The sequence below is a fragment of the Apus apus genome, chromosome 5 (assembly GCF_020740795.1).
Source record: "Apus apus isolate bApuApu2 chromosome 5, bApuApu2.pri.cur, whole genome shotgun sequence".
Taxonomy (NCBI): Eukaryota; Metazoa; Chordata; class Aves; order Apodiformes; family Apodidae; genus Apus; species Apus apus.
In genome coordinates, this window is record NC_067286.1 from 23,243,975 (window position 1) to 23,261,441 (window position 17,467).

Here is a 17,467-nt window from a genome sequence, read left to right on the forward strand (position 1 = left end):
TAACCTCAGATGCCAAACTTTCCTTAAAAGTTGGTGAATCTTAAATTTAGACCCTCAGACAAATTATGTAGCATTTTTTAAAGAGAATTGACTTTAATTTTAAAATAATTAGGTTTGTAAAATTGACTTTTCTTGCTGTGGAGGCTAGGGGTAGGCAGAGTCCAACTGATTGAGGTTGGAATGCAGCTGGGGGTGGGAGAGGGAGTCCTATCTGGAATGACACGTGCAGAGGGTGCTTGTAAGCACTCTTCCTCCTCAATTCTTCCTGGTGCCCGGATGGGAAAAATGCTGAAGTGCAATGGTCTGATGTAGATGCTTGTGCTTAAGCATTTTACTGGGGAGGGCATTGCTGATAGCAAAGCTTGTCTGCAAGCAAAGGTATTGGCTCAATGTTTTGATCTCTCCTGTATATGAAATCTTAATAAAACTTGTGCTGTTATGTACAGAGCTTTCTACAGTCTGAAATTGGTCATCTGTTCTCTTTTGTTTCCAGTATTTCACCTGCCTGATGGTAATCCTAATAACTCAGGTTGCTGCTGGACTGATCATCTACTTCCAGAAAGAAACGGTAAATGTTTCTTACTGTGTGCATTTTCCTGGGTCTTGTTTTAGGGGAGCATGAGACACTTGGAAATTCTTTTTTCCACACTGGACTATATTGGTAGCAGGCATGACTGGGATTCTCCTCTCTTCTACTTCATCTCAGCAGCTTTGCTGTATGGTTTGCTTCTTCTGCTATCTGCCAGTCTCAGTAGTGCTACATCCTTAATGATTATGAACCTCTGTTTGATATGCAGGGTTTAATTTTGGGTAATGGGAACAGTGAAAATAAATTCCTGCAAGGCTTTTGACCACACTTCCTCTTGACCCTGCTGCAGGGGCATGAAGTAGCAGTGTTGCCATCACTGGTGCCTTGAGGGGTTACCAGCCTTAGTGATGGTTTTTCTGACTGGCCTCCCATGTTGTGTCATCTTGTTCTGTGGTTTCAGCCCTTCTGAATCTGTTAGTAAAACTCCCCTTGGAAGAGCTGTCCTCTTTCCCCAAGGGGAAACTTGAGTATCTGAGAGTTCCTGTACTACAGTATGATCTTAAAGCCAAGTGGTTTAACATTTTGAAGCGGATCACTTTGTCAGGAATGCAGTCTCATGGTGTATGCTTCTAGAGCTCCAATAGACTTCGTAGTGTAGAGGGAATAACTTTTGAGCTACTTAAGTGCCTTACAACAACCCATCCTGGCCCCGGCAGTGCCCTGTCAGGCCTCCAGCTGTTTGACAGCTAAACTGGGAGCCACATAGCTGTCTACACACTGCTGCACGGCTGTGCTTGCTTCTAAGCCAACCCTCCTGCTAGGTGGTTACAGAAAGCAGGTGGTTGAGGAAGTTATGGTGAAGTTCAGGGGCTGGGTGGAGGTGCCTGCCCCTGGCGTAGCTGTTACGAGCTTTGTACAAGTGGCAGTGGGGACTGCGGGCAGCTGTTTGCTGGGTTTCTTGCCAAGGGTGGTGTGTGTGAGTGAAGCTTGCTATCTGGGCTGGCTGGAGCTAAAGGAGAAGCTGAAACGTTAGCTAGCTGGTGTGTAAAGCTACAGCTTTAAACAAGCTGCCAAGTCTCAACAAACAGTTCTGACTAATGCAGAGGAGGAGGTGTGGGGCTGAGCGCTCCCCTGCGGTGGGGGAAATGCAACTTTTTGGACCAAGAAATTCTGTACTTCTGCTGGTATTTCTCCTTTAGCTGTCACTCTCCTCTAGGAAACTCCAGCTTTTGAGCTGAAGCTTTTCATTTGAACCCCAGTCAGACCAGGGAGAGAATAAAAGTGCTGGGAGTTATTTTGCACAGCCCTTAGAGCTGGTGTAGCTGAGATCACCTGTATGGATTTAGCACAATGGTAGGAGAAGCTGGGTTTTGAACAGATGCTCCTGGTCAGTCCTCATTAAACGAAACTTATGGAGAATACCTTCTAGAGACCTTCTACTTCAGGCATCTTCCTAGAACACGAAGAAAAACTGTTTTGGGAAGGTCTTGGCTGAAACCTTCCACAGACTGGTTTGTGGCTGCGCTTCAGTGAGGCTGCTGTGCATCTCGCTCCGCTTCACTTGATGTACGTCATCCCAGGGCAGCATGGTGAAGAAAACTGAAAGCTGCTTGAGATCCACTCCCTAGATGTCGATTGTGTTTTTCGTATTTATTTCTTTCTGACTTCAGGAACTTGGTCAGATATAAAACAAGGAGTAGCAAGAATGGAGGAGAGGATCTTGAATTCAAAATATAGCAAGGTGATGCTTGCTCCTTCACTTCTTGTAACTGAAATATTTATTTCTGCACTACGGAGAAGTAATCAAGATTGTTGTACTTCTCTCTACGTGCCCTTTTCTTGATTAGTATATACTGTACAGAACTTGATTATTTTTTGGTTGGAATATCTGTTCCTTTTCAGTGTCAAGATTCTTCCTCACCCCTGACATATGAAATTATGCTGAAATAGAGTAACTGTAAAAGGCTGTGCCTCTGACAGGAAGGCTTACTGCTTTGCCTCCCTAATGGGCATTGCATGAGGAATGCCCCTTCAAACTGGAATTGCCCAGTCCTACTGGGAGGATGTTGATGCAACATTCATTTCCTTACATCAGCTGATGACTGAAAATGTGTGGTGGGGCTTTTAGACAACAGAATAGTAATGTCACAAACATTTTAAGTGGCATTCTACTTTGTGAGCTGAATGCTGCTGCTCACCTGCTTCTAGTGAATCGTAAGTCCCAAAACATGCAAGAGCCTGGGGAAGGTCTCTATTGGCCTAGTTCACTGTTTTCTGCAGCTTGGCTTTAAAACGTCTTGAGTGAAGGAGAGCAGTGGTGTTCGGGACTTACCCTACTTTGTAGCTATTGTTTGCAGCAAACAGGCTGTGTGATTGCTGCAGCCACTTGCCCGGGGCTATGGGCTATGCTTCTGAGAATCTGAACTGACTGAGCAGGTGAGAGCCCCTCTCCTAAGGGCCTATTTTCATGTGCAGGCTAGATGCTAATAAATGCTGGGGGAAGGATCTAGCCCAAGTGTTGCATAGAAGGACAGGATAGATGACTGACGATGTCTGACAGTGGAAGAAGCCTACGTGATTCGTTCTGTGACTGAGACTGGAATCAAAGATCTATGCTCTTGCCTCTGGTGCTCAGCTGTCCCTAGCTCCCTCTTTGCTAAGCCCATGGGAAAGGGAGACTGTGAGCCCTGCTGTGTTATGGCACTGGTCCGTGGCTTTGGTGCATAGGCTTTGAATGCTCCTGCTGTGAGGTGGTGGGGTTGTGCCCTCTGACACCAGGATAGCTAGAGCGGGGAAGCAGCAGGAGCCCAGAAATCAAGAGTAACCATTTTTTGGCACAATCATGCCTCACACAGCACTGAGTCCTGACAGGCCTGAAATGGGTGAAGATGGCAAGGATGTTGAAAGCCTGCCTAAGTGTTTCATATGCCTTGGTAGCTTCTTGCTCTTTCAAGTCTTCCTCTCTCAAGCATGGAAGGCTGATCAGTAGCAGGTATTTCCCTTTTGGGCTGCTCTGCCAGTTAAACCTATGAGCAAGCTCCAGAGCTGTGCTGTCGTGTGTGATATTCCTCCTGTCTCCAATAGCTTCCTGAAACACCTAAGAATGCCTGAGTTTTTCTTTAACTGAAATGCCTTACTTTTTGAAACCAAAGCAATTTGTAAGACTTCTTGCCTGTTGTTGCATAAGAGTAGAGGAAGAACAGAGATATAGCTTCCCTATGCAGCTCTGATTGGGGATGTCTAGTTCAGCCCTTCTCTGCTTGTGGTAGAATCCTGGGATGACAAGCAGAGGCACTACGTGGGATTCTTACAGAAGTGACACTAGGCTCTGTCTGGCCTAATAGCTAAGGGCCTAGGTGGGCCCAAGATAGGACAACAAACCCAGCTCCCCTTGCCTCCCTCTGCATGTGGAGCAGCAGTGTGCGGGAGGGGTGAGGGAACTCGGAGGTTCAGTAACTGATAAGGCTTATGGCAGCAGCCAAGGCAAATCTCCTTAGTAAAACCAGGTCAGGTTGCCTTGATTTGAAGGGGAGGAAAAAGGGAAGTGAAGTAAATTAAAAGGCAAAAAGCTAGGCATCATGAGAAGACAGATCATGCAGCTCCCATCTGTTTGGCTTGACATAGCTGATTCTGGTGACCTGAGATGCGTTTTTCCTAGGAAGAGTAGCTGCTGATGTAGAGAAGCTTCTCTCTAACAGTAAGCACTGCTTCCTCTTGCTGGGTGCCCCCTGGTTTGCCATGGTCATTTGCAATGCTTAACAGTAGAAGGAAAGGGAAAACCAGCTTCTGCTGATCTGAAATATGCTGTAGCACCACAGACAAGGTAATGCATGGGATGGGAGCATCCTACTCCTCAGGCTGATGTAAATCTTGTCCCCTAAGCAGTCTAGTAACACTCTCTGGATGAGGAACTGGGGTGAAGGGATGATTTGATACACCTGACCTTTGTGATAAGACTGGTAATGAGCAGTTTAGTTGTAGTATTTACTGTCTTAATATAGAAGCAGGAGTTGTAGGAGTCTGGGGAGAGGCAGACCAATGCCTTGTGAAAAGGGAAGTTTCCACCAGCTGTACTCGGAAAACCCAGCTTGCATACAGGAGCAGAGTGACTCTTTCCTTCCCTGAGATGTGATGAGCTGCAGTGACTGAGATGCTGGACCAGAGTCTTGCAGCGTAAGGTTAGAAATAAGTTAGCTGTGAGCACTTAAGGCAGTGTTGTCTTTCAGCTTGCACTTATCTTTCACCTCAATCTTGTCTGGGGCAGGCAGGAGTAGTTCAGCCTGGGTCTTAGCAGGATAACCATACCCATTTCTATTTCCTTATTGCTCATCAGGTTTGTAGCCTGTCTCTGTGCTGGGAAGTACCAGGGCTTTGGCTGTTGCATTTCATAGGAAAGCTTCTGTCATGCCTTCCCTCTAGACTGAGGGTGTATGTATCACCTTGTCTGTACTTGCTGCTTTTTGCAGTAAGCATTTTTGAGTGACTGAAGCTGCATATAACGCTTCTAAAGGGATACAGGTTGTGCTTTGCACACAAGTTTTACTATTTTCCTGTCTCTCCTGTAAAGATTTTCCTGATACGTACTAAGACTGTTTCTGTTCTCTGACTCTGGACCACTGGATCCTATAGGGTTTATTTGTTTGCTTTCTGGCCACCAAGTGTCCTATTTTTCTGTGGTAGATATCTGGTTGTCCTCCATACATTGTAACACTTATTTGCCCAGGATTTCACAACTTTGCTTTCTTATTAGTTAAATTTATTTCCCTTTCTGGTCTTAAGGGGGGTACATGATTGTTTGGTCTGATATCCGAACATCTCTGTGCATCAAGTGTGCTTCCCATCAACACTGTAACAAGCATAATGCTGTACTTAATAAGCAAAGGAATTTAATCCAAGCTTCAGCTTCTGAAGAACCTGAGTAGCAGTCTCCAATCTGCTTAATAAGCTTGAGAAGAAACTGATTGGTGGAGGAAATGGGGGCCTAGAATTAACTAATTTTCTCTAGAATAACTTCCCTGTTATGTAGCAGGAGGCCATGCAATGTTGAAAGCTAGGATGGATTTGTACAGTTCACTTCTGCCTGTAAAAAAGTTTTCTTAGCAAGAAATGCCACTTGGTCATCATAGTGGGATTTTTCTCTTGGTAAACCCATTCTGCATTTCATCCTGTTGATCATATTTATTGCCTCTTTTCAAAAACATAGATAAGAATACAGAGTAAGGTATTTCAAGGTCACTTTTGGGAAATTGTTACTACTGGGTTGTTTTGTTTTTTTTCTTTTAAGCATTGCTTTATGTGCCAATTGAATGCTCATTTCCCAGTGTTTTTAATGTATTTCTATCAGTCTCTTTTCTACAACTTAAAAATACCTATGTTGTGAGAGAGTGATAGCCTGAGCACTCATTACTGTTTCCTTGAGGTCTTTTGGAAAAGGGCTAACCAGAAGCTACTACCCATTTCCACTTTTTTTTTTTTTTTCAGTGCTTGTTTCAATTTCTTGTTTTTGCTCTAACCTAATTAACTGGAGCTAGAGCAAAGCAAAATGTTTTCTTACCCATAACGATGGTGAGCTCATGGTTCTTTCTGCTGTAAGGGAAGTGGATCCACAGCAGGACAAACACAGGTGATAGAGAGGGGTGTTACATACCCCAAGCCCCGAAGTAAAGGTTACAAGGAATTGACTGATCTGCTTTTTTTCCTTGCCAGCTGAAACAAGAGTTGTCCCACATTGTTGAAAGTCTGATTGAAAATTATGACCCTTTGGATGATGATAAGAGGAACTTACAAGATGCATGGGACTATGTGCAGACACAGGTAAGTTATGGTGGGTAGCGAGAGGCAGATGATGCTACTTGTCAGTGCAGTAAATGGTTTTTAGAAGTAGGCTGAAGACTGGGAAACAAATATTGCATGAGGTAGTATTGGAGCACATTGGTCTGACTGATCTGCAGAGTTGCCTTTGAAGTTTGATGCGTGCATACTAGAAAATTGCCTTGCTTGCTATTAAGACCCTGAACTGTTCCTGCATGATGGTTGTTTAGGACTAGGAAGTATTGGCTGCATAGTCTAACGTATCTGGCCTATCAAATGGCACCTCAACACTTCTCTTTGCAGGGCCTCCAGAATGCTAGCCTGTGAGAAAGCCACACAACATACTATTCTTGTAGCAAGTAAAGTCCCTGGCTTAGTGCCAGGCAAGTCAGCAGTACTGCGTGTCTTACTACGTGGTGCATTTTGCTTGCTTATTGTGATGGCTCTTCTGCAAGTGTCAGTGTCTCTGGGAGACATCCAACTGCCCGTGGTTTCTGTGTTACCATCAGGGTCAACACTTGAGCAACTAGGTCAGTGTTTAAGCACACTGGAGTCATGATAGTTTAATGCCAAGCCACAAGCTTGAGGAGCTGACTGGCTGTTGTGGTTAAATATATGCCCAGCATGGGGCTGATAAGTAGTAAGTACAAATAATAGCATTTTTCTTCTGTCTGTTTTTTGGTCTGCAAAACACTGACCTGCAATATTTCTCCTTGTGGAGTGAGAATGATTTGTTTATCAGCACTGTTGCTAGTGGACTCAAGAGAAGGCTGAGTCTACTGTGGAGAGAGGATCCTGCCTGAGCCCTTCTTTTATTTAGAAAGAGAAGAAGGTTTTGTGGAGGTGGAGAAGTTGAGTCTTAGGAGTCTTCCTCTCATACACTTGAAACAGGGGATGGCTGTTCTGTAGACCAGTCTTTGGACTGGTAGAAACCAGTCTTTGGACAGTTCAAACCTCTGTGAGGCAGAGGCAGTTCCTTTGGGAGGCTGGATTTTCAATACTTGTTTGGAAACCAAATGCTTGTCCTAGTGTGTATTCAGCTGTTTGTACCTCTGCTCTCATGTCTGCTACGTCAGACTGAAAAGTTACTTCTGTTTTTTTTTCTGAGCAGAGGGGTTTTTCACTAAGCTTCCACCTCAAGTTTGATTACCTTGCTTCTCTGTACTACCATGCAAGCACTGGGGTTCATAAGATACAATCTCAGTCTTTGCTGGACTTCCCGGTGTGCTTTCCCCTCCAGCAACTGCAGTTCTATCACGTGGCTGTGTAAGAATGTCAATGTTTCTTCGGATGGAAAATTTTCCTCATCCCATTCTCCAGTCAGTCCCGGCTGCAGCCAGGCAGAGCTCAGCAGCGTGGCGACGCCATCGTGCGGTGGCTGCTGGTGTCCCCCGGGGGACACAGCTGACATCAGTGGTACCTGGGAGCCAGAAAATGCTTCTCATCTGTGCAAAAAATGTGTGCTACTCAAAAATAAAGTCTTAGCATTTAGACCTATGGAAAGGGCATTGCTAGTGGAACAATAGGTAGTGCTCCTTTTGAGATGTCTTGGAATACACGTGATGTCTTGTCAACATATTCATTTCTTGCCTGCCTTGCTTCTCCCTCACCAAATCAACCTGCTGATGATGAGCTGGAGGGACTGAAAAAAAAAAAAAATTCAAATATGTCACACTGGACAGTTGCACTCCTCCAGCTGCCTCCCCCCAAAAACACCTGGCTTATATTTTTACTTCTGTTTAGTATTGTCATCTGGAGATGAGGCTTGCTCGTATTTAGTCTGCAAAAACTAATCAAAAATTACTCTGTAGAAGTGATGTCAGGCTTTATGGCCTGCTGAAATCTGAGTAAGTATCTAGACCTCCTGCAGTAAAGCTTGTGAAGGATTCTTATTCTAGTATGACTGTTGTGCTAGAACTTTATGGATGACCTGTGCATATTACAGTTTACTGTGTTCAAAGTCTGTAAGAAGTGACCTTACTCTTGTATTGCTAACAGAGTGATTCTTTGGTAGGAAATCATGCCCTTGCCTTCTGGATGGCCCTATGCATAGATTATCACCTGGTAAGCAGGATGATGTTCTAATGTAACTAAATCATGTGAACAGTATGGCCTGACTGTCATTACATGGAGAGCTCCTGTGTACTGCTACCTCCACTTGCTGTTTGTTTCCATATGCAGTATGTTACTAGTGTAAAGTGTAAGACTGTGATGGTATCTCTCTGCTTATTAGATCGCTTGCTGTGGCTGGATTGCAGCAAAGGACTGGGAAAATAATGAGATTCTTATCAACCAAAGCATGACTGCATATCCTTGCTCCTGCTCCAATAGTTCCAAGGACTTGCAGGGAGACAGCGGCTTCTGTAATCTGGATGTCCTTAATAGCACTGTGACATCTGATGACTGGCCTGTTCATGAGCAGGTGAGTATGTCTGGGCTCTGTGAATCCTCCACTGAAGTTGCCTTGTCTTTTCTCCTCTGGAAATTTTTAGAGCACTTTTTTTTTCCTGTCAGTATTGCCTGAATACCTGTGGAAGTTGGGGTAAGAGGGGACAGGAATCTCGCCCTTTTCTGCTAAAGCTACTGCAAGGCTTTGTGTAGCATCTAACTGGGATAATCTCTGCATGCAAGACAACAAAGAAACAGCCACATGGCAGCTCACTCAACTTCCCCCCCCAGACACCCACACACTTGGATGAGGAGGACAGAGGCCAATGGGAAACTCATGGGTTGAGATAAAGGACAAGGACGTTCTTCACCCATTAAGGTCCCAGGCAAAACAGACTCAACTTGGGGAGAAATAATAATTTCACACTAATCAAGCACACACAGGACACAGACAACACACAGAGCAGGGCTTGTATATGTTACCCCCAACCCTCCCTTCTTCCTGGGCCCAAATCACTTTGAGCCTGGTTTCTCTCCTCCTTCCCCCCAGTAGCACAGGGGGACAGGGGATGGGGTTTAGAGTCAGTTCACAGGCTGGTGGTTCCTGCTGCTCCTTCCTCCTCAAGAACGATTCCTTACAGTCCTCTCCTGCTTCCCCAGAGGGTCCTTCATGAGTCCTTCCCACAAGGTCTGGAGCTGCTCCAGCCTGGGCTTCCCACAGAGTCATGGGCTGTTTAGGGAACAGTCACCTCCCTGGCGCTGGGGTCTTCCACAGCTGTGTAATCAGAGTCCTCTGGCCACAAAATCCAAGTCCACTGGCCAAGTTCACCCCTCCTGGCACTTTCAGGGAGTGTTCCTCAATATTCCTCTATGAGTGCAAGGGGAAAGCCTGCCATCTCACTGTAGGTTGCAGGGAAACTTCTGCTTGGACACCTTCTTCCCCTTGTTCCTCAGCAACCGTCGGGATCTTCCCCCCAGCACTGCCTTTCACCTCGCCAGCTCAGCTCTTCTCCCTTAAGTGCTTTTCTGCTCAGATGTTACATCAGTTCTTTCATATGTGAATCGCAGAGGCGCATCTACTGTCTCTCTAATGGTTCCTTGGCTGGGTTTGGAGCAGGAGGAGCTTCTCAGCTTCTTACTGGAGCCACCCCTGGGGCCTTTCCCCACTACCAAAAATCCTGCCAAACCAAACCAGCACAAGATACTTAGATATGTGCTTCTTTCCCATGTGAGCATGTTTTCTCCGTAGGGATGCATGGATGGTGTAGAGAAGTGGCTGAAGGACAACCTTGGTGTCATTCTTGGGGTCTGCACTGGCGTTGCTGTTGTAGAGGTATGTCACTCCTTGATGTAAACCTACAATGACTTACCATGCACGCTTGTTTAAAGGCAAAGCTATTTATTCAAGTAAGAGACCTGGTTTAATGGCAGTGCAGTTCTAGATCTTGGTTGTGTCTACCTGGAGCTTCAAACTGCTGCATTCATTGGTTGGATTAAAAATTTAACAAAGCTCTGCCTACTTATTATTCCTGCTGCTCTGTCTGACACTTGGCAATTCACTGCATGTGTAGCCAGGAAGCATAAGACAAGCAACATCCCACTAGTGAGATGCCACTTTTTGCCTTAAGCCTGTAACACAAGTGCCAGATGAAGGCACATCTTTTTCCAGCAAAATAGTTTTGTCATCCCAGTTATGGCATTTTTCTTGGATTGGGGACCAGATCTGTTCAGCTGCATGGTTGTCATTAAAAGGAGACCACTGTATTCTGCTCCCTGTACCACCCTTTCTTCCCACCTTGTTATCTCTGTGGTTGCTGATTTCCTTCCCATTCTTTCTTACATATTCCAGCTGCTGGGAATGATACTGTCCATTTCGCTCTGCAAGAACATACACAGTGAAGACTACACCAAAGTGCCCAAGTCTTGAGTTGACTGACTCCAGAGCTATGGCATCACAGAGAAAGAAGCAAACAGAACATTCCTGCCTCATACCCAGACTGTCCAACCATTGACCATTATTCCTGTGACATCCCATTTCTGATACCACTTTGCTAAGACCTGTTAGAGCTGCAGTACAGCCTGATCTTCTGGCAATAGGGCCCTCGGGCCACCTGTATCCTGCCTCTGGACTATTTCTCCTTCAAGAAGCAGAACTTAACTGTCTCGTATCGCATGAGACACAAGTTAACCTGAGGGGACAATGCTTTTGCTGCCTGCTCCATGTTAAACAATATTATTCATATTTCCATTCTACAACCCACTGGGCCTAACATACAATAAAACCTCCCTCCCCTTGTTCTTCTCCCGTATATCTTTCCCCTTGCCCCCAGAAGTCCCATCTTGGTCCCATGAGCCAGGGTTGCTGTTGAGATTCCAGTGCTTTGGTAGCTTCACCTACTTCACTGACTTGTGGTGGTTACTAGCCATGCTTTGCAGGCCTTCTCCTCCCTTGCAATTAAACTGATTTGGTTCCTAGGATCTCTTCTGAAATACTGAGTGCGACCCTCGTACTTGCTTCTCCTGCTTCTGGAGTCAGCTATGCCTTGCCTTCAGTGGAGCGCTTCCCTTTGAACATCAGAAGCCACTGGGAGGGAGCCAAGCATAACTGTTCCTAGTGTGGTCTGGCAGATTGTGGTGGTGCTGCTCAACTGCTTCTGGAATGGGTACTTCCCTGGGGTTCTGGATTTGACACATAAATGTTTCTCCCACTTGCCTCTTTACCTTCTCCTCTCCCCCTAGCACTGCTCTGCTGGCTCTTGTCAGCTTGGAGGCACTTCAGAGACTGCTGTATAGTGTGAACTCAGCCCCAGGCTGGCACTGCTGGTTGCATTCTTGGGTTGCCAACTTTTATGGAGGTTATGATTAACTTGGTTCTTCCCCTGCCCCCTTTATGAACATAAAATTTGTTAGTTGTGGTTTTTAATTATGAATATGGAGGGATCTGACTGGATTGCTGATGCTGTATATTGGATATATCACTGCTACCAGTGCCTGATTTGGGTTTTGTAGTTTGGATGCAAGAATAAGTTGCTTTTATTTCAGTTGTCCAGTCTCCTAACTCCACTGCAATCTGGAGCCATGGCTGCATCCTGAGTTCTGTCTCAAGTGTAAGCAGTGCAGCAGATAAAGTAGTTGGTTCTGCAGTCATGCAGGCTGGTGGTTTCTGTACTTAATGGCTGGGCTGTTCACTGTCCAGTGGCCAGCAATGAGGAGTGGTGTAGAGGAGAAGAAAGTAGGAAATGTATGTGAAAAGCTGCCCCAGCTTCTTAAATAAGGGAGCTGGGTGCAAATCCTCAGTCTTAGAGGTGACTTGGGCACAACAGATTTCCTGCAGTTGCATGTGCCTGCAGTCACCCTGACAGCAGAAAACTGCATGAGAGAGAGTGAAGTCGATGGTCCTTGCTTGATACCTGATACAAAGTACTTGGTGAGAGAGCCTTTGCCTTACAGAGGTGGTTCCAGGATGGTCTCTTGTTAGGGGTGGGGTTGGTAGGATTAAATTTAGCAGCAGTTCAGGGGAACGGCTTCACTACCTACTCAGTTTTCCTTCTGGGAAGAAAGGCTCCTGCAGGGAATCAGGGTCCCAGCAGTGGGTGCCTGCTCTGTCCTTATCTCTGGACACAGCAGTGACTGGGGAGAGTAGAGTGACTGGGCAACTAGTTTCTTTGAAGGTCTGATAAGGCTTTGCTATTTTGAGACACCTGCCCCCTCCTGCATAGATCCTTCAAGCTAACCTTTGCTACAGTGGAAGGCACTCTTCTTAGCAGTGAAGCTTGGTAGCTTTTGTAGCACAAAGTCTGTTCTCTAATGTGTTCTTATTTGTAAGATTCTTGTTCAGTTACAGATACCAATGCTGAGCAGTAAGTATAAAGGAGACCATGCTGGATTTCCTTTTTTTTTTTTTTTTTGCCTGTTTTTAGCAACACCTTCCTACTGGAAGGAATGCATGTACAGATACAAAAGTCTAGAGGGTGAATATTTCTGTAATAAAGACTTTGCTAAAAAATGTATCTCTGCCTATGTCTTTTGTATTGCAGTGGTTTCTCCTTGCTCCTCTCCAACCTCTCTGCTTACTTGCAAATAATTGACCTTGTTTGTTCAAGGTAGCAAAGGGCCTGTCAAAAGCTGTTCTGAGGCCCATGTGTGAGGTCAGTGCAGACTGTGAAGATACTGCCCAGCAGAGGGAGGTCCCAATTTCCTAGGCTATATTCTCCAGGAAACTTGTTTTATGAAGTATGTCTGTCCTAAGGTGAGCTGCCTGGATGGCAGTTTCTTTGAATTACCTGTTGTGCCCTAAGCGAAGTGATTTCTGGTTTTGAAGATGTCACTTCAAATCTGTACACTCTGCACTGTATGAAGTCAAAAGCCTCAGGGACTGACAAAATAAGAGCTTGTTGCTATGCCTGTAGTGCATACAGCTCTTGCTAGCTCAGCTATATAATTTTTTTTCCCCTCTTCCTACTCGCCTTCAGAAGGCTCCTGCCTCCAAGCTGCTATTATAAAAAAATTTCTCAGCCCTGCCACTGAGGAGGAAGAAACCTGAGGTAGTCATTTTCATAGGTTACGCCACCACACACTGGGCTTGACTGTTTGAAAAGCTCTTAAGAAGTAGATGGAGCAACTGTATGAATCTTTATCCTTCCTTTAGCTCAGCAGTTGCTAAGTGGGTGTGAGCTCAATATGAGCTTCAAATCCTTCTGCATGTTTTTTGGTCGTTTAACGTGTATGTCCTTAGAAGGACCTATGTTAGTGTGCTAATTGAGTCTGGAATTGTTGCTTTAGGAAGTAATAAGCATGACCTAAGTCCTTACACATGTTTGAAGAAACAGGGTGAAGTTTGTAAAGAAGGTGCTGGGGTGCTACCGGCAAACACCGGTGGCGACTGGTCTAAAATCAAGCCTTTGGTTACCCTGACTAAGCTGTGTGTAGAGTGAGAAGTGCTTAAATGGATCCTGGACCCAAAAAAGGGTGCAATAATCAGTCTGGTCTGTAAGCACAGCTTATTCCTTTAGGCTGTTCTGGGCTTGAGGAGAGCTTGGGTCTTGGTCACAGGGAATCTCTGCTCTTCCTGGTTGGTTTCCCAGAGCACTCTGCTCTAATCAGATGGCAATGTTTTCCCAGGACCTCACGACGTAGAAAGCTATACTTCATGGAAATGCTGCCAAACCTGATCAGATGGCTGCTCTTTAGGCAAGGGTGCTGCTGATTCTCCTTCAGCCTGATGTGGAGCTGGAAGGAAGGAAGGAAGGTGAGGTCTGCTGCTCGTCCCCAGCTTGGGTCCGCAACTGTCCAAGCCCTGTGGAAACCACTTGCCTTTGGCCACTGGAGGGAGATGTTCCACCAAGAAAACTCACCGCAGCTGCTGCAGTATCGGCAGCATCGCCTGGTCTCTGGGGGGTGAGATGATGATGACACTGATCGCTTCCTTCTGCTCCTAGTTACTCCTGGCAGCAGGGTAGCTAAAAGAACTTGTAATTACAAATATATTCTCCTCGTAAATAGTTTGTGCTGTATGCTTGGCAATTTTAGGGATAATTTTTCATTCCATTTTTTGGAGCAGCACACAGTTGGGTATTTTGTTGCATGTCTTACACTCCTGTATACGGGTTGTGCTTGTTTCTCGGGTTTCTGCCCTAAGTGGCTCAGGAAGCTGAAGACAGCATGAGGAGCTTGTGCTTTTCTTGTCCCCATCTTTTTCTTTTTTCCCCTCCAGTCTCACCTCTTGTGTGGAAGGTCTGGGAGGAAGGAGAGGGCATTTGGTGCTTATAAACCTGTTCTAAAAACAGGATTTGAGGAAGAAAGTTCTCATACCTTCACTGAGTAAGAAACCTGCTGCTGCTCCTTGACCCAGGCTCTCATCTCATCTGTAGAGATAAAATTTTGCTGCTGGAACTAGAAATCAGAGTAAGACACAGACTTCCTAGGAGCTGCAATGTTTGTCTAGCAAAACCCAGAGCACCAGCCTCTGCAGTAGCTCGACGTGGAAACATTTTGTGCATAACCAATAAACTGCCATATAGCTGTCCCAGGCCAATAATTAATATTGCAAGAGTATAGTTGTGGCCTCCCTGTGGCCTCCTTAAGCAAGTCCCCTAGCAATGAACTGGTAACATTCCTCATTCTGTGTGATCACGAGGAACTCGGAGACTGCTGTAATTCTTCCCATGAGGTGTTTTTTCCTTCTTGAAAGGAAAGAGAAATTGCATCAGTTAGAGCAGGCATGGGTTAGTTTATAGGTTGCAGAGCACCTTTTTTTCTGTGGTGGTTTCTGCATGGCACATACTCAAATGTAACGTGGTAGCTGTTGCTTCCTTTGAAAGTCTCCCACGTGTGATGGTATGGCTGGTTGCTGTCAGCTTTGCTTGGGAATTCAGGCTGAATTTGGTAGACTTCAGAAAAGGTCTGATTTCCGGCTGCTAGAGGACAGACTGCAAGTTGTGGTGTCAGACTCTGTGACTTGGTTGGGGAAGGTAACAGCAGCCACAGGGGCTCATTGCTGAAAAGCCTAAGGACCCTGGGCTTCCCACAAATGCAGTTTCACAGCCAGTTGCTGCCACTCAATGGCATAAATGGAGAACATACCCTCAATTATTCATGGTCTGGCTTGAACCCATTAGCCTCTGAGAGTCTTGGCTCTAGCCCTGGCCTTTTATTACAAAGAATAAACCTCAGTTAGCAGCCAGAAATGACATCTTAAACCATCTTTGACACTAAAAAATTGTCAGTGTAAATTCTACTAACATGGAAGTCTTCTAACACTCGTAACCTGGCAAAAGATCCTGAGCAAAAACTAGGTTATTAGTGAGCCAAAGCTATTAGTAAAATGTTGTTAGTAAAGCTACTAAGTGTGCTTTAGCCATTACAAACAGCTTCTAGCAGGGGTGTGCTGGTAAAGCACATGCAATTTCTCGCCTTGTGGCAAGAATCTCTTCTGCTGAACATGGGAAATTACCTTTTCCTCAGTAGACTGTATAACCCCAGACATAATAACCCCAGACATACATTCTTACTTCCTATAGGTATGAATTTTCTGATTTCTCCCTCCTAAGCTCCTAAAAATACAATTGGCTGGGTTGTGTGTGCTGTTTGGCTTTTGTGGGGAGGGACTAAGGGAATATTGGACACTGTATCTGGAGAAAAGGTATTCTTGGTTCTCCAGGCAAAAATATTACTCCCATTTAAAACAGGGGTTTAAGAGAAAGATAAAGCTTCAAGAAATGTGCGGGAATCTGAGAGGGAAAATTTTGCTTTAGCCCCCGAGGATGGTATTTGCACACACTTCAATTATATTTCTCTCAGGATTTATTTATTTTTTCCCTATACCTCTCTCACTAACAAATGGCATCATGAGGTGACTTGTCTATTGGTACTATTGGTTTACACTTATGTGAGGCCATCATGCTGTTGCTCTAGACCTGGATTAGATCTAGACATACCCCAGCTCCCCATATCCTCACTATGTGGCCCATAGTGTGAGACTTTATCCACCATGTGACTCTTGCCAGCATTATGTTCTTGTCCATAACCTTAACTCTTCTCCTTGTTGAAGCAATTTCCCTGAAGTTCTTGGCCTGTAGGTATTTCTGAATCTGGCTCTCTTGGCACAAGGTAACTAACTCCAAAACAACAGTTATGATGATGCTGGAGATCAGAGGAATGTGCATCAGACTAACTTTTTCTTCTTTTTGCCCTGCTTACATTTACAGACTGGACATATGGAAGTTCTTCAGAGACAGCCAGAATCCCAGAGCATGTGACCATCTGAATTGCTTGCCCAGCATTCTTCTTTGGTATTTTCAACATAGTCCTTCTGGAAACTATTTAGGATTTACTAGGGTGAAAATGTGAGGTCCTGTCAAGACTATGTTATAGTACAGGCATGTGCTTTGGGCACTGAACTTGCAAAATTATGTCAGAATAGTGTAACTCCTGCAGTGATGTCTGCAGACAGCCTGGGACAATAACCCAGCAGAGAGCAGACCCTTCATCTTGGCAGAGGTTGTTTCATGATGCTTTTTAAGTATCTGAAAATAAGTTATCCTTTTGATACAATATCGTAACTAACTCTGCTGAGCAAAGTTAACAACTTCCTTGTTGGGAATTTTTCTAGCAAAACAGTTTTTCCCTAAAGGGTGTAGGTTCCTATAAAACCAGGTGTGTTTTGTTTGGGTTTTTTTTGTTTTTTTTTTACTCCTGCTTAAACAGGACAGAAAATAGTTGGATAATTTCTGATGGAGTAGTTTCTTCTGCTTTCTTAGTGGTTGTCGCTAAGTAAGCATTATGTAAAAAACCCAGAATTGAACAAAATAGATTTATAAAACCATGTTCTAAGTATGTGACCTAACAACAGGGTCTATTGGTCTTCTGAGGTGGGACAGACTGGGGCAATAGGTAGTTTTTTTTTTTTCCTTGTGAACAGTCGAGAGTATTGACTGCATCTGAGAAAATAAATTTTTTTTGGTCTTTAAATCTGCATTTCTTAAGATCTGGGGATTGAAGATGAAAAGAACACTAACAAAGTTCTTAACTAAACCATATCCCTAAGTACTACATCTGTATAACTCTTAAATACCTCCAGGGATGGTGACTCCACGACTGCCCTGAGCAGCCTGTTCCAATGCCTAATCACCCTTTCAGTGAAGAAATTCTTCCTAACATCCAGTCTAAACCTGCTGTGGTGCAACTTGAGGCCCTTTCCTCTTGTTCTATCACTTGTAACTTCATTGAACAGCCTGATCC

General features: G+C 44.8%; 1 protein-coding gene across 1 annotated transcript in view; it reads left to right on the forward strand.

Moving 5' to 3' along the window:
- The window catches only part of CD82 (CD82 molecule), a 41,912-nt gene extending 29,174 nt beyond the window's left edge, over nucleotides 1–12,738 (forward strand). The window contains exons 5-9 of the mRNA XM_051621868.1: nucleotides 494–568; nucleotides 6,236–6,343; nucleotides 8,574–8,762; nucleotides 9,978–10,061; nucleotides 10,578–12,738. Coding sequence (XP_051477828.1) covers nucleotides 494–568; nucleotides 6,236–6,343; nucleotides 8,574–8,762; nucleotides 9,978–10,061; nucleotides 10,578–10,655 — 534 coding nt within the window. The 3' untranslated portion in view covers nucleotides 10,656–12,738. The remainder of the gene's footprint in view (nucleotides 1–493; nucleotides 569–6,235; nucleotides 6,344–8,573; nucleotides 8,763–9,977; nucleotides 10,062–10,577) is intronic.
- Nucleotides 12,739–17,467: the final 4,729 nt, after the last annotated feature.